This window comes from Limanda limanda, chromosome 9 (assembly GCF_963576545.1).
Source record: "Limanda limanda chromosome 9, fLimLim1.1, whole genome shotgun sequence".
Lineage (NCBI taxonomy): Eukaryota > Metazoa > Chordata > Actinopteri > Pleuronectiformes > Pleuronectidae > Limanda > Limanda limanda.
Window position 1 is genome coordinate 19,226,068 of NC_083644.1, and position 26,769 is coordinate 19,252,836.

The following is a 26,769-nucleotide window of genomic DNA, read 5'->3' on the forward strand; positions in this document are numbered from 1 at the left end:
TGTGTTACTGTGGGTTGAATGACTGACAGGACTTTACACTGAACGGCGGAGAAATAGTTAGTGCAGTTATCCTGGTTAGTACTTTGCATTTACTTCCCTTCATTGTGGGCAGCCAAACCAAACCTTAGCCCTCTCCTTAACCATGACCAATCCATACCTTACCCTATTCCTAACCGTGACCAATCCATACCTTAACCATGACCAATATATACCTAAACCTAACCTTAATCTAATCACAATTCACATCTCACCACTGACCCTAACCAGGAGCTCAGAAATGTCCTGACAAGATCAGTGTTTATACTGGGAAAGGTCCTAGAGAGGCATCAAAAATTATCACACACACACACACACACACACACAGTGTCCGGACAAAGTGTGTTGTTGAGGTAAGGTTTTCCGTCAGTCTGCCCAGCCATGTCTAGGCTGACCATGCATTATTGAGCAGGTCTTTACAGGTTATGCAATTACCCTGTCAGACAGTGGGTCTGATGACACAACAGTCTCAGAGCCAGGTATCTCTCTCTCTCTCTCTCTCTCTCTCTCTCTCTCTCTCTCTCTCTCTCTCTCTCTCTCTCTCTCTCTCTCTCTCTCCGTGCATGTGACCAAGCCTTTGAAATAGAAACAGGTCATTTCTGAAATATTACAGAGTTATTTTAGCATCAAGGTTGTTGAGGAATTTTTGACCATCCTCGCACATAACTGTATATGCCACGACATTTTATTTATGGTCTATATTATATCTGTACAGGATTCTCCATTCTTTCTTTAAGCACTACCCAAGGTCAGGTTATAGATAAGGGGCCAAACAAAAGTTCATTGTAGTGTCTACGTTGAGGGACTTTCATATCTAACTCAGATGCGGCAGACAGAGAGGCACCAACTTCAACTCTCATAAACTTAACCTCTTTTGCGTATTTCACCAGTGGCCAGACGTAAGGACGCAATGTGATTTAGTTATACATACTTTAGCCTTTACTATCCAATAGGATGTGAACACCTACAGTACATGTCACATAGAGAGTGACAGCAATTCAGGCCATTCATCGATGTGCTGTTAAAGTGGGTGACGCCTGTAGAGGGAGATCTTCAGACTTGGGGGATGTATATTGTTGCATCTTCTGGTCTCCTTGATGTATCGAGTCTACATTAAAACCTTAGCTTCCAGAAAATGTCATTACACAGTAATGTCAGATTACATTTATATTGATCTTATAACTTTCCCTCTGATGGTTTTATCATCCAGTTTTGTTGGATACAAATGAGTCTGGTCAGTGAATCATATTCATATGTAATTGAAATGTAAATGTATGTGTGTGTAGGGGACCGTGTTAGCAGCAGGGTGTTGCGTAAGGAGGGTGGGCCGGATGAATTGGAGGAAGTGAACCTGAAACTGTAACCGTAACTACATAGATGCACATTAATCACTCACATTTTACTTAAATAAATTAGACTAGTGACCATAAAGAGGGATGAAATAGAAAAAAAAAGAGAAAAAGAAAGAGCTGACAGGTAAAACGAGAGCTGTGTTAAAGTTGGATGTTAAACGTGGCAAGGGATACTATGAAGGAGCTCTCACATTTGCCTGTAGGTTCTGTTGCAGTGGAGTGAAATGTCACCTGGATGACATTGATGATGTGGATTTGGAGGGGTATAGGCTTTTTACATATGACGCCTGGCAGGTGTGCATTCCTCGTCTCATGTGCGTTTGTGGCTCGAGGTGGAAATTTGATGATGGATGGCACTCCCTGCTTGAGTGTGAGTCACAGAAACTGTGACAGATGGTGAATTCAAGGCTCTCAGGTTGAACACACGCAGGCTTTCAAGAGGGACGAGGACGAATAGAGGGTGTTTTGTCTCAATATGTTTCAATGAGTTCCCTCTGCACCTGCTCTGTCTACATCACCGTTTTCTCGCTTAAACTGAGCAGATTCACATCTCCCTCTGTCAGCAAACATCTTTGTAAATGGCACACTGTGTATGATGCCAATCACCCAGTGTTTTCCCTCCAATCCTGTAGGGGTCAGACTTGTATCAACGTCAAAGTCTGTCCTGTTCGCTCTTCTGCTCTGCTTTTCACAACTTGCATGTGTTTACTGGTCACGACCTCTCCTCACTATCCTCGTCCCCTATACTCGCCATCTTCTACTCTTCTCTTCACATCCTCTTTTTCTTTACTCTTCCTCTCCCCACATTGGATGAAGGAGGCGATGCAGACCTCCACTGAGCGGCCTCGGTCTTGCCAAAGCCCAGGGCCGAGACAGGGCAGGGATGCCCAGTGATGGGGCACGAGCATGGGCACAAGACCAGGCATGAGTCAGAGGGAGTGAATGGCATCCTGTTACCGTAGCTGTCTGTCAAGACCGAGACGGCACAGTGATCCGCTCAGGGCGTACACAGGGTTTTTGACCTTTTGTGTCACAGGTTTACACAAGATATTCGTAATACTAACACACACAGCTCCCTCTTTCTTAAGTTAAGTCTGCATCAGGGGCTTTTGCCATATCACACAGACACCTATACAAAAAACAGGTCGGTCCGCTTATAACGCAAGTAAGAAGCAAATTAACGTAAAGATGTTTTATGAAAATTACGTGAAATATGTTCACTGTAATTTATCTTTACTTTGTTCCACATACATTGTTCTTCTGCAGTAAATATAAGGTTCCAAATGTGTATTCATCCATAGCAGAAAGTAGTCCCAAACAAATGCATCTGCATGAGGAAGGATTCGACTGCAGGTTGAGAGCCACAGACACGCTGGAGAACACACTGTAAGCTTTGGTCTTTTAGCATTCAGCTGACAATAGAAGCTGACACTGCTTTAATAGGCTCATTTTCCTCCAGGCTGCTCGCCCTCGGTCCAGCTTTTCTTCAATAATGACACACCAGACGTCATGTGGACCATTATAATCTATAGGCGTGCATGACTATGCATTTGACCAGATATAGATCAGGCTCTTTTTTACAGCAATACAGAGACTTTATGGGTAATAAATAAAATGTATAATTTAGTTTCATTCTCTCCATGCACACCCACACACAAACACACCACCATGCGACCGAGCAGTCAGGGTGACTGATCGATGGCCGTACTCTCGGTTCAATTACATTAGAATGATGGAGTTGGATATGTGGTATAGGGTAAAAAAAAAAAAAACAGCCTCAGACTTACAGCCTGGAAGATAGTGCAGCAAGATGGGAGAAGAGTTATGACCATAGGAGGCACAGGGAGAGAAAGGCAAAGAAGAGTTATAGCAACACATTGTCGAGGAGTTAATGGCTAAAGCTCAGCCCAGCTTGAATATATTCCACTGCTGTGAAAAACTTTCCCCTTGTCATTATTGAGTGCAGGAACTCCAAAGAAAAACAACAAAACGAGTGAAGTAATGGTAGTGAAGGAAGGTTAGTGACTCCACTGATGGTGGAGGTGGGCCTCCCCTCAGGTTGGGGATCAGACCCAATATGTGGTAGTTGACAGCTGACACGGCACAAGGCCTCATTAAAAAATAAAGATGTTTCCCTGCTCAGCACACAGACACACACACACACACACACACACACACACACACACACACACACACACACACACACACAGACACACACACACCACCAAGGCCGGGAACATCCATACAGATAACATGCATTTACTGCACAAACATGACCATAAGACCTCAAAATATCATGTATCCATGACACACACACACACACACACACACACACATACACACACACACGCACAGACACACATACACACACACAAACACACAGACCGTGTAAACTTTCAAACTCATACGTGCACGTGGATAACACAAGCACCTGTAGAAGCTGACACCGGTCGGAGCAGTCATGGAGAAAAGTTACATTAATGAATCTGATCGCCACTCTATGCCAAGGCGAACATGAGCCTCCTGGGCCATTTAGACAGCAAAGCCATGACGGAGGCAGGAGACACCGACAGGCTCACTTTCCTCCTCAGGCCACTCTGGCCTCGCTCCAGCTTCTCCTCAGTAATGATACGTCACACTGAAGATACTTAGATATCTGGGCCTGACCACAGCAGCTCTGAAACTAAAGGATGCCAGTGTCAGATGTGTACTATTTTACAGCTTGCCTGACCCCATCACAGCTCGTCAGTTTCATATTACAAACCCATTTCTTCAACCCGCTTATTTGCTTTATTGTTGGGAGTCTGATGAGAAGATCAGATTATAAGGCTTTCACATCTATATGCACTTAACAAGTCAAAAAAGCAGATCATACTTATTTGTTTGGATTCAGAAGATTTAATCTGTTAATCTGTGGGCTCAACAGGTGCCGGACAGCAGTTTTTGTTAATTTTGGATAGAGCCATTCAGTCTACTCTATCTATATTTCTCCAGTTTCTAGTCTTGATGCTAAGCTAAGCTAACTTGCTGCTGGCTGTTGCTTCATAGTAACACTTCAGACTCAAGGCCGGTATTGATCCTCTAACTAACGCGTGCATCTCACTCTTGGCAAGAAAGCCACAAAGCCCACTTCTAATTTATTTCTCAAAATGTCAAACTGAATTTTTTAAAATCTGGATAAACAGCGTTAAAGTTGCTCATTAGGATTAATGATTGTGCTACTTGGAGTCAAACGACCTCTGTGTGACCTCTGCAGGAGACTGCTGATATTCATTCTCTGCTAAAAAGTGGGGCTGGAGAAATCAATAATTGTAATTATTATACTCTCCAGAAGCCTAATGACTTGAATTTTATCTAATCATTCTTCTGCAATGATTTTTCTCCTGTTTCTGACACTAAAGACATGGCACATCCATGTAGGGATAACAATATCATAATTCTTGTCTAATCATATCCTCTATTGTAATTCAAACATGTACCTCCAACTCCTTTCTTTTATAAGGAAACAGTAAATAGATGTTGGCACCAACACACAAGATCTGACGGGCAACATCCGCCTCCTTCCAAATCTGACATTCAGACAAAAACATGACCCACCAAGATGTGGACAACTGAACGTGACAAATTAACATTTCGAAAAAAGGGCAATGATGAGTATTTCAAACTATGATTATAATAATGAAAAATAATATGCGAGAAGCTGCACAGTTCAATTTGAATGAATGATGTTGTCAACGAGCAGCTGGGGGACAGAATGAGAAGAAATTAGCCAGTGGACCACATGAGATAAGGCCTGTTAAATCTGTGCATGGCTAAGAGGCTGCTGCTTTTAGGCAAGATTATGATTGACTTAGTTTTGCACGCACACACACACACACATATACAAACGCACACACACACACACACACACACACACACACACACACATTAGAGATCATCATATCTAGACTACTCTCTATCGATGAATGAATTAGTCGGGAGGGTAACACCTGGTGACGTCACCGTCATAGCAAAAAAAAATACACACATGTTAACTCACACACACGCATGCACACACACACACACAGAGCACGTGTGCGAGTGTGCAGAGCTGCAGTGTGAGCGCGCATGGAGAGGGAGGGCGCGCAGAGCGAGCAGCATCTCCACAGCGCAGCGGAGCCACAGAGTCAGAGCTGTGTGAGCGCAGAGGAGAGAAGGAGAGAGAGAGAAGGAGGACTCACACTCCACAGAGAGAGAGGAACACACTGGCTGCTGGACGGCGAGGACCTTCAGACCCACACGCACCCACACAGAGCCCCGACGAGGACACATGTGAGCGGGGGCGAGAAGGTTCCGAGGAGGAGACCCTATCCAGGATTTTGCGCAAGTCATGGCATTTGTTTGGAAACTAACGGAACCCCGCGCTCCGCTGGAGACATGTAATTCCCGAGGATGAGTCACCAAGGGGACGATCGCCACCGCTCCGTGGTTCCGTGGACCTCTCTGGCGGGACAGCGTCCGAGCAGCCGGTCACCTTCTGGACCGATGCCCCGTGGCGACGTGCGTGGCGCGCCGGAGTGCGTGTGAGTGACCGACCGAGAGTCTTCCTGAGAGAGAGCGAGAGAAAGAGAGGCTGGATATATTCAGCAGCCAGGCTTCCAGGCAGCGAGAGCCACACACCCCGAGAAGCCGCCCAGCCTCTCCCCCAGCTCCGCACCCCCATGCAGGATGCCCGGGGCGCGCCGGGGAGTCCTGGTCCAGCTCGGCCGGAGTTCATGACGCGCTGGGCGGCCTCGTCATGCGTCTCCTGCCCGAGCCCAGCGCCCAGTCCCTCCGGCTCCTCTTCCTCTTCATCTTCGTGATGGGGGTGGCCCCCTCGCCGGTCCTCACAGCCGGCTGCCCGGACAGGTGCGTGTGCGACGACCAGCTGGTGGTCCAGTGCGCCGGGCAGGAGCTCACCCGGTTCCCCAGCGACCTGCCCCTGGCCACCCGGCAGCTCATCATCTCCAACAACCGCATCGGGGAGCTTCCGGCGCTGCAGCTCAACTACCTGTCCGACCTGGTCTACCTGGACTGCAGCAACAACTCCCTGACCGAGATCTCCGAGTCCACCTTCGGGAACTTGCGCAAACTCGCCTACCTGGACCTGTCTTTTAACACGCTGCTGCAGATCGAGGACCGGACTTTCGGGCCCCTGGCGTCCCTGGTGATGCTCCGGCTGACGGATAACCCGAGTCTGAGCGAGGTGCACTCGGACGCCTTCTCGGAGAACATGGCTCTGCAGGTGCTGGACGTGAGCCGGAACAACCTGACGGCTCTGAACATCAGCAGCCTGATCGCCCTGCCCGCGCTGCGCTCACTGGGCCTCAGCGGGAACCCCTGGAGGTGCGACTGTGACACGGAGGACCTGTGCCTGTGGGTGCAGATCGAGGGCTTCAAGTTCCAAGGTGAGCGTGCATGTGCTCCAGCACACAGAACACGCATACACAAGAACATGTAGGGTGATGTTAACTGTCAAAAAAAGAGGATTTCCTCCTTAGATTACATTTCAAACTTGTTCTGTCTGTGGCAGCATCACACTCTGCTTCTGTCCCTCACCCCCGATCAGCTGGCAGAGCTGGACCTCCTCCGGGTGGTCTCTGGTTTGCTTGGCTCTAGAAGAGGGATTTTCAGTTTCCTGGCAAGTTATCAAAGTGTTGCTGCATGTGTTAAGCGTATGAGCCAAGACTCCAAGGTCCTCTCATCTGTTATTGGTCAGTTTAGCCCCTGATGGTGGTTGTGGGGCGATTACTGCACTATTGCTCTTCTTTTATGTTGTGGTTGCATATGTACATGCACACTTCCACGTGCACGCCCCCATGTGCACAGATGCAGGGTCAGATGCAGTTTATCTCTCGGAGGCAGGCACACACACACACACTCAGACGCTGCTAATGGTTTGACCTCAGAGTCAGGCCAATCTCAAGATTTCGTTTCCCTGCTCCGCTCTGCAACACAATCCCCTCAAACTGCCCTTCACGTCTCAATAATGTCTCAAGTTGACCACAACAGATTAACAGACTTGTGTTACTCGTGAAGAGCAGCGGCCACGTCAGCCGGCTATTCAGTAAATAAAGGGGGATTGAATTAAACTCCCCACGAATGGTCTCAGTGAACTTCTCAGAGATGATTAGCAAAATCGATCTTTGCCCATAAGTGTTTACTGCTCAGCAGGTAGACAGGGTTATATCTTATAACAACATTGTCTTTCTTATAATAGGTGTGTCTGTCAGTCTGCATACGATTGACCTCACTGCATTGACTTGATGAGGGTCTTGAAGGCAGAGATAAGGATGAGATTGATTGTGTCCTGTTTTATACCTGTTTTTTTCTGGCTAGCCCCTCATGCACACACACACACACACACACACACACTCTTAACCCTAACCTAAACCATCACACCTAAACGCCTAACCCTAGCCCTGACCTAAACCTAATTCTAACCCTACTAAAACCAAGTCTTAACCCTTAAGCACCAGCCGAAATGTCCTCATAACGTCAAAATGTCCTCACAACGATGGTATTGAACCAAAATTGGCCCTCATAACTACATATAGACACACACTCACACACGCACAGAAAGTCTTGTATGAGCACACATTCAGGAACAAAACATGCACCTGGGCCTACTGGAGCTCACGCCATTGATGCTTTGGCCCTTCAGTCCAGATGGTTAATGATGGTGCTCAAAAAAGCTGGACGCTGTGTGTGAGAGAGAGAGAGAGTGACTCACCCCACTTAGGTGTATGCGAGTCAGCATGTGATCCGCAGGTTAGCAGAGCCTCTGAGGCTGCTGGGCCTTATAGGAAACAGGGATTAAGGGATGAGGAGCTTGAAGGCCACTTGAAGACAGAAACTCGGCAAACTTGTTATCCACCTTTTACTTTCATAGCACACTCAGGCACACTCCAAACCTTGCACATACACACACTCACACATACTTAATTTGCACGCTCTGCTATTCCCCCCACTAAGTAGCCCGTCCTCTCGCAAACACATCTCTGTAGAATAATTCAGACACACACTCAGAAAAGAGGTTTTTGAAAAAGTGCCACAGCAGTGACAGCACAGAACACCCACAGACGAGCTCGCTGCTGTGCTGGTGTCAATCCCAGCAAATAACTATGAAATTACAGCTACATTTTTTTTCCACACTTAACTTTAAAAGTTATAAATATGACCAGAGGAGTTTAAACTCTACTATGTCGGGAACACACATCACAAGCAACACGCAATCTCTCTCTCAGACTGATGAATCACATATTGATATGGCTCCCATGCACAACCACAGCAACCAGTTTAACATAGAGAATGGGGTCAACGCGCGTGTGTGTGTGTGTGTTTGTGCGTGTGTGTGTGTGGTCATGAATGCCCTCCAATCTGACTTCAGGGCTATGAGTCTAATGTACAGAGATACGTGCTGTCGCTACCTCTCAGTGTGAAGATGAATCAGGTGCAAGTGTGTGTGTGTGTGTGTTTGTGTGTGCTCACTTATTCAGGAACATTTGATATCACTACCGATGGTTTGAATTTTAACTGCAACAGTGCTTGTTAAAGACAAATCCTGAAATAATCCTGAATTATTTCTGTTTCCTTAATTTCGGTCTTTCACCAGCTTTTAGTTGTGTTGTCCTCTGTTTAAGTAAGTCCCTCAGTTTGTTTATGTGTCAGACGTGTGTCACTGACAAACACTGACCTGACCGGACTCTGGCAGCCACTCAAGTCAAGTGTAGCCTCAGGAATCAGAATCAGAAAATCTCCCCGGAAATTGCAAAACACACATGAGAAACCGGAAGTACATTTGTAAAAACATTAAAACTAATAAAATCAAGTAATAATAATTAAATACAAAGTAAGTGAATAGAAAAAAGGGAAATAATTGTAGTGAGGTTCCGGATCAGGGGGGAATCTAAGATTATTTTTTTAAATCACTTTCTTTAACATTGGAAGATGACGATGACGTTTTCACTCTTTTCTCAGGGAAGGATTCCTGGATCTTGTGTAAAAAAACTGCCATATTTAGGGAGCTGTGTGTGTGTGTGTGTTCACTTTGGTGCAGCTTGATTTAGTTTGAGGTGACTCTTGGGCTTTGGCAAAGGTGTATGCAGTCTACTGAGTGCCGTTCTAGTTTGTAATTGTGATGACATCACATCAGAGTAAAAGTAATTTTCTCTGAGAAGTTTACATCACCTGTTCCGTATCTACATTGTATGAATATACTCCAATAACTTTCCTATCCCCCGCACCTAAATATTCTCCATCATTTCTCAGTACTTGGGGAATACACCTACATTTCCCCTCTTGTCGTAATGGAATCTCAGCTTGTTGAGCGACCTGCTGTATTCGCTCTAGGTCAATTTTGACAAGTGGCACAGCTACATACAACAGAATTTAAGTGGCTTGTCCCTGGCTGGCAGAGCTGGTGATGTGATGGCTCCAGTTGTTGAGGGAAAAGTATTTCTGGCTGCTTGTCAGTGCCCTGCACAGGCTCCTCGGGCAGAGGGCCAAGGCAGAGCCACACACAGGGCACGAGTAAAATATTCATAATAACAGAAAGAGGAACAGAGGCCGAGGGTTCAATGACGGGAGGACAGAAAAAAATAATAAAAGAAAGAACAAAAGAAAGAAATAAGTCAGGTTGTCATAGCACTTGGAATTTGATATGTCATTCGTGAAATTAATCTTTGACTACTCGAGAGATGAGACGAGAAAACTAAAATATTGTGATGGAGTAAAAGAGGAGAGAAAAACTGGGCAAACAGATTAGGACGGACTTTGGATGCATAGAGCGAAAAGAAAGACTCGACAGACTAGTTACCAATCATCTGTGCCCCAGATATGTCACTCAAATCCATTAAAACATTTATTATGACAAGAAGCCATCTATTCAATTTCATTCAGGTAGGCAATGTTTTATTTATCAGCTGGAACTATTTCTCCGACCCATCTGGTGCGAAGCAGCATATCCAATTCAACTGGCCCACTGCTGGAGTGGAGTCTGTATATATTTTTATGTCTCAGCGCAAGCTCGAAAAACCAAGACTGATGGGATGCCTGTGTGGGTGTGTTTGTGATGTGATCACCTGAGGCGCAGAGGGTGTGAGTCTGCGTGCATGTGTGTGTGTGTGTGTGTGTGTGTATGTGTGTGTGAGTGTGTGTGTGTGTGACCGACCAATACACAAGCCAAGAGAGCGGAATTGGAAGAGAGCAGAGAGATGACAGAGCAAAACTGAGTGAAATGGAAGGACGTGGGAGAAGGAGGACCTGGACTGATAAAGGCTGAAGGGAAGACGTGGAGGGAGAACAAATGTTAATGTGTCCAGAGTGGGAATGAAAAGTGGGAGGTGATAAAGTGAGCATGACTGATAAGACGGAGCGATAGAGGTAAAAGGAGGAAGAGAGAGCTACTGCTATCTGACCTTCACTCTCCCTCCCTCTCTCTCTCGCTCTCTCTCTCTCTCCGCTCATCCTCCTCTCATGAGGAGAAATGATGGAAAGGAGGATGGTGGTAATCTGACTAATGCCGTATTTGAGAGGAAAGAAGTGTGAAGGCGTGTGTTATTCAGCCGAGTGGATGTGATGGAGAAAAGGTCAGCTATTCTTAGTCTTTGCCAATCCCGGTATGATGCGTTTAGAGCGCTAAACGCCGAGCTATTTAAGCTTCACTGTGAGAGGAGGAGCCGGAATGTTTCACATGCACATTTTTGGACATTTGCAACAAAGTCTCTGAATCTTTACTTTTTGGTTGGAAATAAAGAGTTCTTCCAATGTCTTTATGTCAAACGCAGTGCAGTTGTATGCCTCCAGCAAACTGTGCAGTTTAAGTGTTCATACATTTTGATCTCCACACTCATAAGGTCTCAATGACATTTACATTTGACTATGCAATCTTAGCGATTCAGTTTTATTTAAGTTCTATTGACAACGGGTCAAGAAATCGGCTGAAGGCAGACTTGAGATATTATGCTCAAAAGGCCAACAACACGTTTTGTCAAGTCAACATGACATTTAACCTTCAAGCACCGAAATCCGCCAATCTGTCTTTTGTGCCAAATTTGAAAGGTTTCTTTCAAGGTGTTCTTAAGATAAAATCTTCCCGGGGCAAAAAAATTGTTTCGTGAGGTTACAGTGACCTTTGACCTTCAAATTCTAATCAGTTTCTCCATGAAATTCCCTGAAGGTGTTCTTGACAAATTGTGTTCAGAGGGACAGAACCTGATAATCCTTTACCCAGGACCACCAACATGTCGTTTCATCCTTGAGTTCAACTGAACGTTTGTACCAGATTTAAAGAAATTCCCTCTTGGTGCTCTTGAGATATACAACAACAGCCTGAAAACATAATGCTTCTGGCCACTGGCTGTAGCTGGTGTGGAGGCATGATAAAAGTTAATCTGCACACTGTCAGCAGTATCAAGATCACAACATATGAATAAATCTTTATATCAAAGACACAGGCTGCAACAACCAATTAATAACAAAGATAAATCTGAAGCACTTAAACACTATTATGACAGAGTAACTGATGGGAAAATATCCTTAAAACCAGACAAAACTCTGTGTCAAAATCTGTAGAATAAAAAAATCGAAATTTTTAAGGGCCTCGGAGAATAAGCGTTTTGTCTCGTATTCAAACTCATATCCGTGAACAACAATTAACATGTTATTCATGTGTAAATGTTGCACAGCCTTGGTGTCTAAAAAAACTTTTCAACCTATGTTTAACAGTTACAGATGTCTCAGGTCTGTCAGTTTTACAGATGCCGTTTCATCTGCAAAACACCAAACCGAGGCTCACTGCTGTAAAATCTAATTTTAAGGACATTTGGTACATTACCTTATTTTCAAGTTTTAAGTTCAGAAATTAACAGAATGTAATTCATGGTAATCATACAGTTTACATATTGTTTTCTGCTCCTTAATTTACACCTGGAACTAAATAATGTGGTGCACCTTACATGCATGTGAAATGAGCGATGTTGAATATAAGAGCAGCGATATTATTATGGTCGTGGGGAGTTCAAGTGTCCCCTGTTGTGGATATGGACATTAAAAACGTGTATGGAATTACACAGACAAATCTGTCCCCGTACTTTATGTCTGTAACCTGCTTCCACAGGAAGGTCAGAGGTCAAGGTCAGCTGCAGAGTGTGCACAGGAGCTGGTAGGGACTAAGAATCGTGTGTAGGGAACCTTACTATGGCTAAAGAAGTGTCACCGGAGGTTGTCTGGTTGGATCATGATTTCCTTGTATGCTTTTATATACACAACGATATGGAAACACTTTAAATTTTAAATCGAAGGCTGTTTCAGTGATGGGGGGTGGACGAGGGGCTGCTTGTGTCTGCAGCTTCCACCTCCCCCGCTATGACACCAAAACCATACTGATTACCATATGCATTGGCATAATTAATCTGCTTATAAATAGCTCTGTTCCCAGTTCACAGGACAGGCTCTCCGCCCCGCAGGTTATTACCTCACGGTTCTGATTATCTGTGTGTGCGTGAACATACTGTGGACATACTGTACACGTGTATGAATGTGTGTCAAATGTATAAATTAGACCTGGTTTTTGATACGCGTTAAACCGCAGGCGTCTCTCATCTTGTGTTTTGAGTCATGCTGCACACTGGAAAACACAAACTGTTATTCCTCTGCTCAAAACTATTTTATGCATCTTGCATTAGCAGAGCGAAGCGAACAAGTCAGAGGAAAATAGAGTGAAGTTCATAAAAGAGTCAGCGATGTTTTTCGCCGGCGTCTCGCTCGTAGCCGCTCAGGCTGTGAGGTGATGAGCCTCGCTCTCTGTCAGCGTGTCACTGCCAAGCTCGGAAACCATCCAGCGGATGATTTGACACAGAGACTGTATAAGCCAGTCGCAGTGTCAACCACTGCCACGCACACACACACACACACACACACACACACACACACACACACACACACACACACACACACACACACACACACACACACACACACACACACGCATGCACACTGCTAAACACATGCACGCATTCTCCTTTGAATAGAATAGAACATTAAAGCGCCCATTCACATTTCCTGGAAAGCTTTTCTTTTGTATCTAAGGTTTGAGTGTGTAGTGTAGTGTAGTATAGTGTGTGTAGTGTGTGTGTGCTGATGTTGCCTCAGTATGTGTATACGCCACGCACTGCAGAAACAAGACAGGTCTCAGCACAGTATAAATACAGCAGCATAACAATTACAGTATAACAACAGCAGTATAATAGCCACAATATAACAACTGCAGTGTAACAATAATACAACAACGTCAGCATTACAGTAACAGTATAACAGCTACATAATAACAATTACAGTATAACAGCTACAGTATAACATCTATAATATAACAGCTGCATTATAACAACGATGGTATAACAACTACAGCACAACTACAGTATATTCACTGCAGTTTAACAACTAGAGTGTAATAACTATGGCGTAACAGCTACAGTATAAAAAACACGGTATAAGAATAAAAACTGCAGTGTAACAACTACAGCAATACATCTGCAGTATACCAGCTACAGTATAACATCTATATTATAACAACTGTGGTATGACAAAAACAGTAAAACAGCAGACAAGGAGGAGATGTTTGTTGTCATAGGTTTATGTTGTCTTGTCCAGACCGGACAAGCTCAGCATTAGAGGGCAGAGTTGGATCTGTTCATGCTGCAGGATTCCCCAGCTCGTGATTATTTAAGGGGGAGAATTATGGCCAGTGCAGCGCAGCGAGCCTGCGAAACACTATGGATACTTCAGGGCTGCAGCAGCTGTCCTGAAACTGCTGGGAATTACACTGCACATTCAAACTTATCTGCAGACAACAAGAGGACACACATCACTATCACTCATCACTGTCTCCCCTCTTGTGTCACCCCTTCTCTCTGGGTCAGAACCTGAAAAGGATCTCGTGGTCTAGATCCTGGGGAACTCGTCTCCCTGAACAGATCATATTTTGGTCAGACAACTCACGTTCGAATGTTTATTGCAACAGTAGAACATTTTAGTGTTTGGCTTCTAGGCTCCGGCTTAATCCCTCCCCCAGATATGATTACATATGGCTGGGGTGGTGGAGGGGCTGAAGCAACCGGAAACGATACTGACACAGCAGCAAGAGTAAGCAAAGGGAGAGATGGGAGATTTTCTGAGCTTAAATAGGGTGGGTGAGAATTATGGGTGATTGTGGAGTTTAAAGTACGTCACATGATTTATGTCACATGATTGGAGCAGCGCAGCTCGAGTTGGCCGCCTGAACAAGCTCGCAGGCATCGCTCCATTATGAGTGCTGCACAAAACGTTTATTAGTGGTTTTAATTCCAAGTGGCATAAGTGCCAGAGCGAGTTAAAATAAGGCAGCTCAAGTTGGCCACTTCTCACCAGAACTCTGTCTAGACTCTCCAATCAAAATGTTTGGGCGCTTTAAAAAAACAGTTTAATGATAGATTTTCAAAGTGCCCTAAAAGCAGCCAAACAAAATAATTTACTGAGGATGTTTTTCCCTTAGCCCATAGAGTCAAGACTGGACTTGATGAAAAAACACCAATACCTTTGATTTAGATGGAGTGATTCCCTGCAGGAAATTTGAATTTCTTAAATGTTGGGCCTTTAATATTGACGTTAGGGTATTATCACTTCATCTGCCCTCAATAAAAGTGCCCGCGAGTACATGATTAAAGACGAGGCTCAGGGAGAGAAACAGGGCCGGTGGATAAACAGGGACAAACACCGAAAATGTCAAGGGCATTCTGTCAGAGTGACGTGTGAGTGGTGTTCCTGCCTGAGTGTTGAGATGATCGAGAAAACACTGAGTGACAAAAGAAACAGGAGTGAAGAGAGAGTGAACAGGCAGTGAATCTTCTCGGCTTCCACCTTTTCCTGTGTTCCCCAGTGAAGCTCAAATGATTTTCTGTTATCTCTGATTAGAGGAGGCCGTCGCAAGTTGTCTCCATTTGCAGTAGGAACACTTCAGAGACTTTTCTCCTCTCGTAACGAAGGAAAAGAAACGTTAAACCTTATATTATCTGCAAATACTTAACTGTGATATGACATTTAGAGTTAACCAAAACTTGGTTTGGCCTATGAGCCTGAATCACGGCAATTTAAATACAGTGTGATTGATAAATTCATTTCCATGATTTAAAGCATGCAGCTGCGGGCAGACTGCCACCAGGGCCTGGGCTACTGGGACTACCTCTTCTTCATCGCCATCGGCTTTGTCATCTTCTCAGCTGGCACGGTGTCGGCCTGGGTGATGGGGGTCCTCATGGTGCTTTACGAGCGCTACAGCAAGCGGAAGAAAGTTGTATAGTGTTTCTCAAGAAGAGATGAAACTGTTGTTGTCATACAAGTACATACAAACCCCTTTATTAATTCAAGTACTTGAACCAAATGTTATATTCAATGTTTATTTTAAGTTTATGGTAGCTAATATATATTGATAAACTTTAGGTAAACCCAAAAATGAAAATTCATTCATTATCTACTCAGCACTATGCTTATGAGGGGCGGTTTTCAGGGGTAAACAGTGTTGCAGCCAAATCCAATACAACTTTTGTAACTAGGGAAATCAATTCTTCAAAGGACAGAAAAACAACAGGAAAAAACAAATAAAAGGCGATGACTGAAATCAACGCCAATGCTGTGTTTTCTCTCCTATGTTTGAATCTAGACTCAATAAGACATTCGATTTGATGAAAGGCTTAGACAGATAGGGCTAGAACTGGAAGGGAGCTCAGAGAGCTCAAACCTCAGCCAAGGCCACCACCTTATCTCGCCATGTTAGAAAAAGAAAACAAATATCCTGATCCAGATGTGCACCAAAATTTGAGGGGTTATTCCCGGACCCATTATTCAAGAAAAACAACATAAATTCTGCACACTTATACCACTCAACGCCACAGAGAGTTTAATTAAACAACAGAGTGGGATCTTCTTCCCTGACCCATACCAAATCCATCTACAATGTTTTTGTAGTTTTTGCATACTCCCGCTAATATCAAACAAACGCAGCTGAAAACATAGCGTCCTTGGCAGAGGTAACCAGAAGAGAGTGCCCTGTCAAAGATGCATGGTTCATCTGTTGCTACTGCTGAATAACTTTAGTAATCTTAGCACAAAGATGCAGACAGCAAACTGTTCGACTCACTGTAATACTGTACTGGGTGTAGTCGTGACCTGTTACAACATATTCTGTGCACACACCCCCATGTCAACACAGTCACAATCGACTGCATCCGACATGACCACAGCCTCAGCTCAATTGATCTCCTGAAGTCTGAGGGAAGACAAGAACCTGGTGAAGGGATCTATACGTTTGTATTGATCGTTAACCTATCAGACCCCTGCAGACACAGTATGTTGTGAACATTTTCATCTGCAGGGTTGTAAAACCTTTACCAAACAGAGTATTTTTAACCCTTAAGCTGCTTTCAGATATCATATTTTCCCCAAAAATTCTAGAGTATGTTCAAACACAAATGTCCCATTGGAATTTTTTTTGACCACCTAGTAAAATGTCTAGAAAATGTCCCGTTGAGCCCATGTGAGAACACAGAAGGATAATTCACAGCGAGTGAGTGCAGGGGCGTGTTGATGACAATGATGAACACCCAGGGATGAAAAAGAGGAGTCAGATGCAGAGAAAATTGTCACCTTGGAAAGACAAAGGGAAACGTGCCGACGATGGTGTCGATGACATTTTCCTGTTGTTGTGTAATTTATCTGACCGAGACGACAGGGGCGGATCTAGGAGTGGGGCCAGGGGAGCACTCATTGGCTCCTGAAATACCCAGCTGTCAATGAACAATAATAACAATAAATATGATAATTTGTCAAGATTTTTTTTTTACTTTCTCAGCATTTTTGAAGTACACAATGTCTTTGAACAAGGAACCATTTTTCAAAATATATTGAATGTGCTGTGGCTTTGCTCAAAGCTACAGAGCTGACAGTAAACAAGGAACGACTTGAATGTTAAATTACTGAATCAGTAAGTGTACATATAATTAGGCCCCTCTGTTTAAATTGTGCCCACATTTTGCAATGCGAGGAAAATCTCCTATTGCCTTCATCTTAATCTACAAAACGTCCATGACTCAAATTTCTGGCCTCTTGAACAGGTTGATTTGTATTATGTTTACCAATACTTTGGTTTCACAGGGCTTTGTTTCATGACAGACCTGTTTTATGTTTATGAACTAAAACTGCTGCTGCTGCTCTTGTGAAGCTCTGGCAAGTGGTGTATAAAAAATATAGATCATATCTGAATATCTTCACCATCCATCCTCCATATCTCATTCTCATGTTCAGACCTTTGGCTTGATCAGTAGATGAGTGCGGTTTAATTAACACAGTTAACAGCAATAACCCATCAGTGGACAGGACTGCAGCCAAATGCACTTCTCTCCTTTGCCCCATCTCTCATCCTCCAAGGCCAAACTCACTTCCTCCGTGCTCTCCTTTGGTTTGTGTGCACGGAAACATTTCTGAGCTGCGTGGTTGTTCGCCTTTTCTCCCTCTCTGGCTAAGTCAGTCCGCCTGCTTGTCTATCTTTACGCTCTCTCTCATCTGTCCCATTGTTTCCAGCTTTAAGGAAAAAAAAAGAAAAAACATCCTTTATTATCCTTTTCCCACATTTAAGCATGTAGGAAAAGTGAGAGAAGAGGAGCAAGGTAATTAGCTGTACTGGTAACGAGAGATGAAGTCGGATGGACTGATGGAAACAACACAGGCCGCCTTCCTCTTGTCTCCGATCGCACCATTGGACACAGTCAGAGCAAGGCTAAACCCCCCCCCACCACCACCACAAGCACCACCCCCCCCCCCTTCTCTTTTTAACACTCTGCCTTCTCACTAATTAATGTACGTGAGGGTACTGTATATGCTAATGCTGCAAAGTCACTGTGGTAGGATGACTCCGTGCAGCAGGGCATGTCGAGCTCTGCTGCATTGGTGTTTTGTTTTTTTTAGCAATAAGCTGGATCCCGGCTCCGACTCTGACCTTTGACCTCTCGTGTGAACAACACAACATCGCATATAAACTCTTAACTTAATCCAAAATCATTGTTATTTCTTGTACTTCTGATCCTCCGTGTGGTCGACAGTCGGACAGGCTGATTTTCAAATTCCTCAATATGAACGGCAGGAATGTTGTCATCTCCTTATTTCAGAGCTGCTGCAATGTTTTGTTAGTGTACAATGATGGAACGGGGGGAGGGCTGATGTGTCAGAGACTTACGTGTGCGTGCGTGCATGCATGTGTGTGTGCACAGCATAATAATGCTGCCATGTCCTAGACACCAAAGACCTACATTACTTAGAGGAAATCTATAATGTCTCTCGGGATCTTTTATCACAAAGGTTATCACTGCATTTGTAACAACATGTGTTTGTGTGTACAGGTGTATGTGTGTGTTGGGGGGGGGGGGAGTCCTTGCTTTTGTTGTTGTTCACCTTTTTCTCCAGAGTAATTCAATTTTTTTCCTCGTCTCCCCCCCGATACTCTGCCCTTCATCTTTGACCACACACACTGATTATTCTCTCTCCTTACGCTCCTTTATGGCTCAATCTTTCCTCATGAATCTCTGCTCTCCTTACTTATCTCCCCTCTCTTCTCTCCTTCACCTCCAGACGAAGGCCAGACAGTTTGCCACAGTCCCCCAGAGCTGGCGGGCCAGCGGTTGGCGGAGGTCGGCATGCAGCTGCGGGCAGACTGCCACCAGGGCCTGGGCTACTGGGACTACCTCTTCTTCATCGCCATCGGCTTTGTCATCTTCTCAGCTGGCACGGTGTCGGCCTGGGTGATGGGGGTCCTCATGGTGCTTTACGAGCGCTACAGCAAGCGGAAGAGCGAGGAGCAGGACAGCGACGATGAGGACGATAGAGGGATGAGCGGGGGAGGATGTGGAGGAAGTGGAGGATGTGGGAACCAGGGGAATGGGGACCTGATCAAGCCTGGCATGCAGGTGTGACAGACTGATGTGAAACATCATAAGAACAGGAGGAGAGACATGACGAAGACGAGGAACCAGAAGGGATGAGAGGACTTTGAGACCAAAGGCTCTGCAATGAACCAAGATCAAGGTCTCTCTTTGTAACAGATATGGCAGTTTGCTCTCTGTAGTATCGGAGGAAAAGGGTTTGTGTGTGTGTGTGTGTGTGTGTGTGTGTGTGTGTGTGTGTGTGTGTGTGTGTGTGTGTGTGTGTGTGTGTGTGTGTGTGTGTGTGTGTGTGTGTGTGTGTGTGTGTGTGTGTGTGTGTGTGTTTGTTTGTGTGTGTGTGAGAGAGAGACAGACAGACAGACAGACAGACAGAGACAGCAATAAGGATGACTATGCCTTCACTTCAGGACTACAGAATGACCTCTGAGATTATTGAGAGCAATAACCCCACACAGCCACACACACACACACACACACACACACACACACACACACACACACACACACACACATACACAAACACACACTGTCCATCTCAGCACAGATACTCTGGAGCTGGATTCCCTGAGTAGGCGGATGTACCTGCATACTATGTGAAGTGCTCTTGAATAACTCTGTAAATGATGAGTAGAATAAGGTACGTTATGTGAACCACACACACACATGTCACGCAGAGACATCCATGCAAAATACATGAGACCATGTTGGGGGTCACAAAGAGAGTGATGCCTTGGCTCTACTACAATAAAAAGGGAAACTTAGTAAATATCAGAATTAAAATGTGTTTCTTTCCCTGAATGCCTTGAAGGCAACTCACTTGAAATAGTGTGAAATAGTCACTGTTGTCTCTTATAGACCGAATCTGTGCAGAAGAAAAGATCAAGTAAATTTTAGGTCATAACAAATAGCACAATGACCAAATATTGTGAATGTAAGACTCAGAATGGTCGACTATGAACAAATATAACCTCACAGTTTGGAGACTTGGTGGTCTGAGTGAGCTGCGAGTGGGATCCACATGTGGAGTTTTAGAACACCAGTGGCATTATGGGACAATGGTTTGGTGAGTAGGTCGATTCTTTATTTGTATTCTGTGCCTTACTGGTACACATATGTCTGAGACGGTGCCGGTTTTATGCTTTTACACTGATTGACAGTTGCAGGAGGTAATTCATTAACGGAGACATATTGTGCTTATATTCAGGTTCATAATTTGGGTTATTACTTGACAATGTTTATATGCTCTAATGTTTCGAAAAAAATCATCATTTTCCTCATGGGGGCCGATCATACAGAGACGTGGTGCAACAGGCACAGATGCTTCAAAAACACTGTGGAAAAGCTAAGGGGAAAAAAACATTCCTTGTTCCTCATAATACTACTACTACATACTGCTAATATTACTCTTTCATTTTCATTCAATGTTCTGTCGATTGGGCACCAAAACAGGAAGTGGCACAATAGTAAGGCTGGCCTCATGCCTGGGTCAATTGCGACTTTTGGCTTTCCCACTTTACGACACTTTTACATACACAAAAAGCCAAATAACACACTAGAGTTAAAAAAAACTGAAAAAGCACCATGTGTCTCTTTTAACAATTAGTGCAGCATAGCAAACATAAATGTGAGTTTGAAAATAATTTTAAAAATTTGCTTTATACATGTTTTAAAGGCTTCAAGGACACAAGCAAATACATTTATTTCTGAACATGAGCAGCTTTGTTGACAAGAAAACTCCACCGGGTTCATTTTAAATAGCCATGTGAAAATCTATTTTTGCGCTGAATATCATTGGATTGACCATCTTACAATAATGAAGAGATGTGCTCAGTCCACTGTGACATCATTGTCAGATGCAACAGACCTCTTGTCTGACCACACCCAGCGAAGCCCAGCAGTGTTTCCATTTAGATGTAGCACAAAATATAATCAAGGTCATGTGTTTCAAGTAAATCACAATTTTATCACGTTTGATTTTTATTAATACGCCAACTTCTCCACCTATTTAATGTCCAGTTAAATGTCCTACGCATTTAAAACACACTTACTGTATAAAACAGGCTGATCACAAACACAATTATTGACTTTTTGTGTGGACATAGGAGAAACAGCAAGCGTTCATCCGATGAGTAGATGATGTTTGCCTATAATGACACAATGTGATTCTATCATATTGTTTGTGTTGTGTATCTACGTTAATCTTAATGTTTTTCTTTGTACAATTGTTTCCCTGCTGTGTGAGGAGTGTCTCGCTCGGGTCTACATGGTCTCCAAGCTGCTGTAGCTGTAGAAGTGGGGCAGGTTCATGGTGGCTGCACATGAAGACAGAGTTAGGGTGATTGAGTCGTATAGCTAACGATGACTCTACACTGACTGGGAGCCTCGCTTGGTTGACCTCACATTACAGTGGTGCGCACACAGGCCACAGCCTATAGCCCAGCTGTCAGCGTGGAAGTAGGCCTCTGGAGCAGCAGTGGTGGTGGTGTGTATGTTCATGATCGTGTGCGTGACCGTTTCTGTGTGTTTAATTGGGGCAGAGCGATCACGAAGCATCTCTGCGAGCAGCATGGACGAGTGATTCATGAGCTCAGACTGATCCGAACCCTCCATCCTGATCCTCCTCCCGCCCCCTCCGTCCGTCACGGGACAGATGTGGCGGTTAGAAATGATAAACGACAAACTTTGGGTAAATGTGGGGATGGGTGATGGGATGTTGGGCCACCATCAAAAGCAGGAATTCGTCGTGATTGATATTTATAGCAGCTTTATTGAAAGACTGATTGATAGATGGGCTGTTATTCACCGGATGAATGTGCATGGCTGAATGACAACTCTCCGGAGGGTTTGGCAGATCGCCTGTTACGCCTGATACCTGTGTGTGTGTGTGTGTGTGTGTGTGTGTGTGTGTGTGTGTGTGTGTGTGTGTGTGTGTGTGTGTGTGTGTGCTTGTTTTTGTTACATCCTTAGGGTCTTTTACTAAACATAAACACTGTTTTGTCATAACCAATCCACCTTGTGAGGTCAAAAGCTCAGTTCTACTGAGGAAAAAACAGCATTTCTGAGGTCCTGCTTGAGGTTAGTGATAAGTTGTGAAATGTGGTTAGGCTAAGGTTAGTGTTAGACATGGATTGGTCTTGGTTAAGGTTATGGATAAGGTCTCGATTAGGCTGTACATCCACAATTAATGTCAGTCATTGCAAAGTATGAACAAGGATAGCTGGGCAAATGCGTGTTTGTGTGTGTGTGTGTGTGTGTGTGTGTGTGTGTGTGTGTGTGTGTGTGTGTGTGTGTGTGTGTGTGTGTGTAAATGAGGGACGAAGTCCCTCATTTACACACATAAACCTGCTCACGCACCCTTGCACACACACACACGCACACGCACATGCACAATAACGCTCAAGGGCACAGCTAAAGTCAGAGTCGCAGACGTTAGAACATTAACACTCCTGTTTTCGTCTCTTACCATGCATGGCTTCACCCTCTTATCCTCTCCTCCAACCTCAATCTGACACGGACACACACACACACGCACACACACACACACGCACCTGTACCTATAAATGATGTGTAAAATCTTTAGGCTGTCATTATCAGATCGTTTGTTCAAAGCGAGGCTCAGAGGCGTACGGGCTTTAGAGGAGCTGCAGATTGCTGTGCAAATCCTTCTTATGTTACCTCACATTCATAAAATAGACATTTGACCTCCAAGCGTGTGACCTCACAGTCACGTATTCCATATCGCACCCGTAAACTCAAAGCTTCCTGTTTGCAGCGAGCGACTACTGTGAATAGCTGAATGTCAGTTTTATGCCATCGACAAATATAGAGCTGTTTAGCACGCAGCATGTGAGTTCTTAAGCAGCAGTAGGTCAGAGGATAGCGGAGGCTTGTCATTGTGCCAATAGCATGAGAACGCTGTACACGGGGTGGGGTGGGGGGGTATCCTAGTGTTAACTTGTCACAGGACAAAGCACAGGACAGAGTAAATATACCACTGATCTAATACAACCTCTATGATACATCTTTAGTGTAGGAGGTGTCAAAAGGTGTGATCAGTGTGGGGCAGAAGTTTCCTAGAGGTCAGTGACATGTTTGACGGTGGAAAGGGACTTCTCTTGCAGATGTGGTGCGAGTCAGTGTGTGTCTGGGTGATGAGGAGTCGTTATGTGAGCTCGCTGGGAGAAAGGGTAACGTTTTGTGGCAGAGCAGTTTAAAAAAAATTGGTATGTTGTTGCCAGAAAATGATGCTGAGGGCACCGTTCTGGATGTCGTTGGCATGAAAATTAATATGAGGGAGGGGCTGCTATGTAACTTCTCTCCTCTTGTCATCTCTTTGTGTGAGTGTGTGTGTGTGTGTGTGTGTGTGTGTGTGTGTGCATGTTTGATCTATACAATATTACGACATCATTAGCCTGCTGATCAGAGACCAGAGGTGCGGTGTTGGCTTGCGGTCAGTCTGAACAGTCCTCATTTTATGTCTATTATGTTTATATGAGTGTGTGTGTGCGCGTGTGTGTGTGTTTTTCTGGTAGTGACGCTGATTCAAAATGATAAGATATTAAAAACTTAGGATGACAAATTCGTTTTCTAAGACTTTACTGGTTAATACCAGAAAATATAACTTGATTTCTTGTGCTGTAATAGGAACAAAAAGTATTCAATTAAATAATATATAAGAGGTTTTATACCATAAACAGTCCAATAAACACATCACACTCAAGGGATAAAAGTAACGCTTGCAGGAAATGCATTCATTTTGGATATTAACAGTATCTCTTGGTATAAATCCCCTCAAACCATCCTGAACACATTGCGTCCTTTTGGTCACAGGCCACACAGTGATATAGTCACTCAGAGATTTGACAATGCACATGCACACACACGACAATAACACACACGGGCACTGGGACACATGTCAGGGATTTAGAGCAGGAAACAGCGGCTTATCTTCAATGAATGCACACATGAATGTTTTCTCTCCCCTCTATCGACTGCTAACTTTTCTTCCCCCGTCTTTATTTGCCTTCCCACCCCGCTCCCACCTGCTTGGCTCTTTCTTTCCACTCCCTCCTTGCCTCCTTTCAGTTGTGCTGCCAGCTGCTCCGTCCCTCGGCTCACACCACTGGTAAAGAGCAGCTTCTAATCCCCCACAAGGCCCTCGAAACGCTGCCTGCTGGATCTTAAAGCCCCGGACCTTCTGAAAGCTTCCAGGAGAAAAGAAGTGACAGAGTTGGCATGTAGACAGTCAGACAGTGCAGACAGACAGACAGACAGACAGGCGGACAGGCAGACAGGCAGACAGACAGACAGACAGACAGACAGACAGACAGACAGACAGACAGACAGACAGACAGACAGACAGACAGACAGACAGACAGACAGACAGACAGACAGACAGACAGACAGACAGACAGACAGACAGACAGACAGACAGACAGACAGACAGACAGACAGACAGACAGACAGACAGACAGACAGACAGACAGACAGACAGACAGACAGGCAGGCAGGCAGGCAGGCAGGCAGGCAGGCAGGCAGGCAGGCGGACAGGCAGGCAGACAGACAGGCAGGCAGGCAGGCAGGCAGGCAGATGGACAGACAGGCAGACAGACAGACAGACAGGCAGGCAGACAGACAGACAGACAGGCAGGCAGGCAGGCAGGCAGGCAGGCAGGCAGGCAGGCAGGCGGACAGGCAGACAGACAGGCAGGCAGGCAGGCAGGCAGATGGACAGACAGGCAGGCAGGCAGGCAGGCAGGCAGGCAGGCAGGCGGACAGGCAGGCAGGCAGACAGACAGGCAGGCAGGCATACAGATTTCTGGAATTAATAGATAGATACAGTCCTAAGAATTCAAAATCCCAGAAGCACAATATCAGTGTTGAGACAAACATTTGTGTTTATACAAGCATTCTGTGCGTTTGTCAGCGCTTGTGTGTGTGTGTGTCTTTTTGTGTGGGTGTGTGCTTGAGTTTGAGCGCTTGATCCCGTTATTTCTCTGAGGGCGATGTTAGAGCGTGAGCACGGAGACCATCTAATGCATTAAGTCAATAACACATCCCATCATGCGAACACACACACACACACACATAAACACACACACACGGCACAAAGGAGCCTTCAGGGGTAAAGATGTTCTTGTTTGTGTATCGTTCCTTGTGAACCAGTTCATGTCTATAGATTCTGCTCTACACGCTCTCATTGACAGCAGGGCAGCAGTGAACTAAGTCGTCATCGACACCATGCTCTTGTCCCATTTGTCTTCAGAGGTGAAAATCATGTCTGTGCTATATTCAAAGGTGACGAGTCAAAACTCAACATATGTTTATGCATCACTTTCAGTGTGACCCCCACGTTATACACACACACACACACACACACACACACACACACACACACACACACACACACACACACACACACACACACACACACACACACACACACACACACACATGCTTTGGAGCAGACAATCCTGTCTGTAGATGACATTGTGTGGGAGCAGCGGACAGTGTGGTTGTCAGCAGGATTCCCTCTGCTTGCTTGCCCTTGAATGGAGCCTGAAAGGAGATGAGATGGTTGTATCACAAAGGACGACACCATCATTAGATCAACATGCGACAGGAGAAAGTACAACGAAGGAAATTCTTCTATTTTTCAACCTGGGCTTCATAGATATGACTAATCTGGCTGATAGGCTGATAGGTGTGTTGCAATTGCCATCTCTATTTTAGAGATTCAATGAGACTTCGAGAAAGAGAATCAGGGCAAGCAAGACACACAAACACACACACACACACACTTAAGCTGTTACAAATAATGCAACTGTAATTGTCTCTTAACACAGGGCATCTGACAAATGGAAAAAGTGTTCAGCGTTAACAAGAGCTCTTTCCAAGAAAAAGAAGACATTGAGTGAACTGTGAAATGTAAAGCAGGCCAGTCAGAAGGTAGCTGTACTAAAAGGAGAACATAATCATCGTCAGTCTAGATGTCCATCCTAGGAAAGTCCACGTAGTATGATTAAAACTTGAAGTGAAGACAGTATTAGTATAATTCTATATTTATTAGCTAAACAATTCTGCTGATGAGCCAGAACTAGTTGTGGTTCTTGTTCATGCTTTGCGCCGCGGTTTAACATGATCACATTGTTTTGCTCTTAATGCAAACAGTGTCGGGTGTGAAGAGAGATGAACAAGCGCCTTTTTCAACACGTCCAGGTTGTGACGAGCAGAGTGAGAAACTGAGGTCAGAGGTCACAGGAGGTTAGAGACAAATGTTTCATATGAACATGTCACACTTTCTAAACGTATAAGACACATGCACTCACACAGAAACACAAAAAGAGCAACAAACAAGAGTCTACACATGCACGCACAGACACACAAACACACACACA

At 44.7% G+C, this 26,769-nt stretch overlaps 1 protein-coding gene across 1 annotated transcript; it reads left to right on the forward strand.

Annotated features, from left to right (window-relative positions):
- The first annotated feature begins 6,165 nt into the window (after positions 1 to 6,165).
- Positions 6,166 to 19,402, forward strand: LOC133011149 (leucine-rich repeat-containing protein 52-like). The gene is made up of 2 exons (XM_061078855.1): positions 6,166 to 6,814; positions 19,062 to 19,402. Exons 1-2 carry the CDS (start codon positions 6,166 to 6,168, stop codon positions 19,400 to 19,402), a joined length of 990 nt encoding a protein of 329 aa, XP_060934838.1.
- Positions 19,403 to 26,769: the final 7,367 nt, after the last annotated feature.

Excerpts from the sequence above, each read along its gene's own strand:
- LOC133011149 (XM_061078855.1), top strand. The coding sequence starts at position 6,166 with ATGCGTCTCCTGCCCGAGCCCAGCGCCCAGTCCCTCCGGCTCCTCTTC. Across the intron at positions 6,815-19,061 it reads CGAGGGCTTCAAGTTCCAAG|ACGAAGGCCAGACAGTTTGC; the intron begins GTGAGCGTGCAT and ends CTTCACCTCCAG.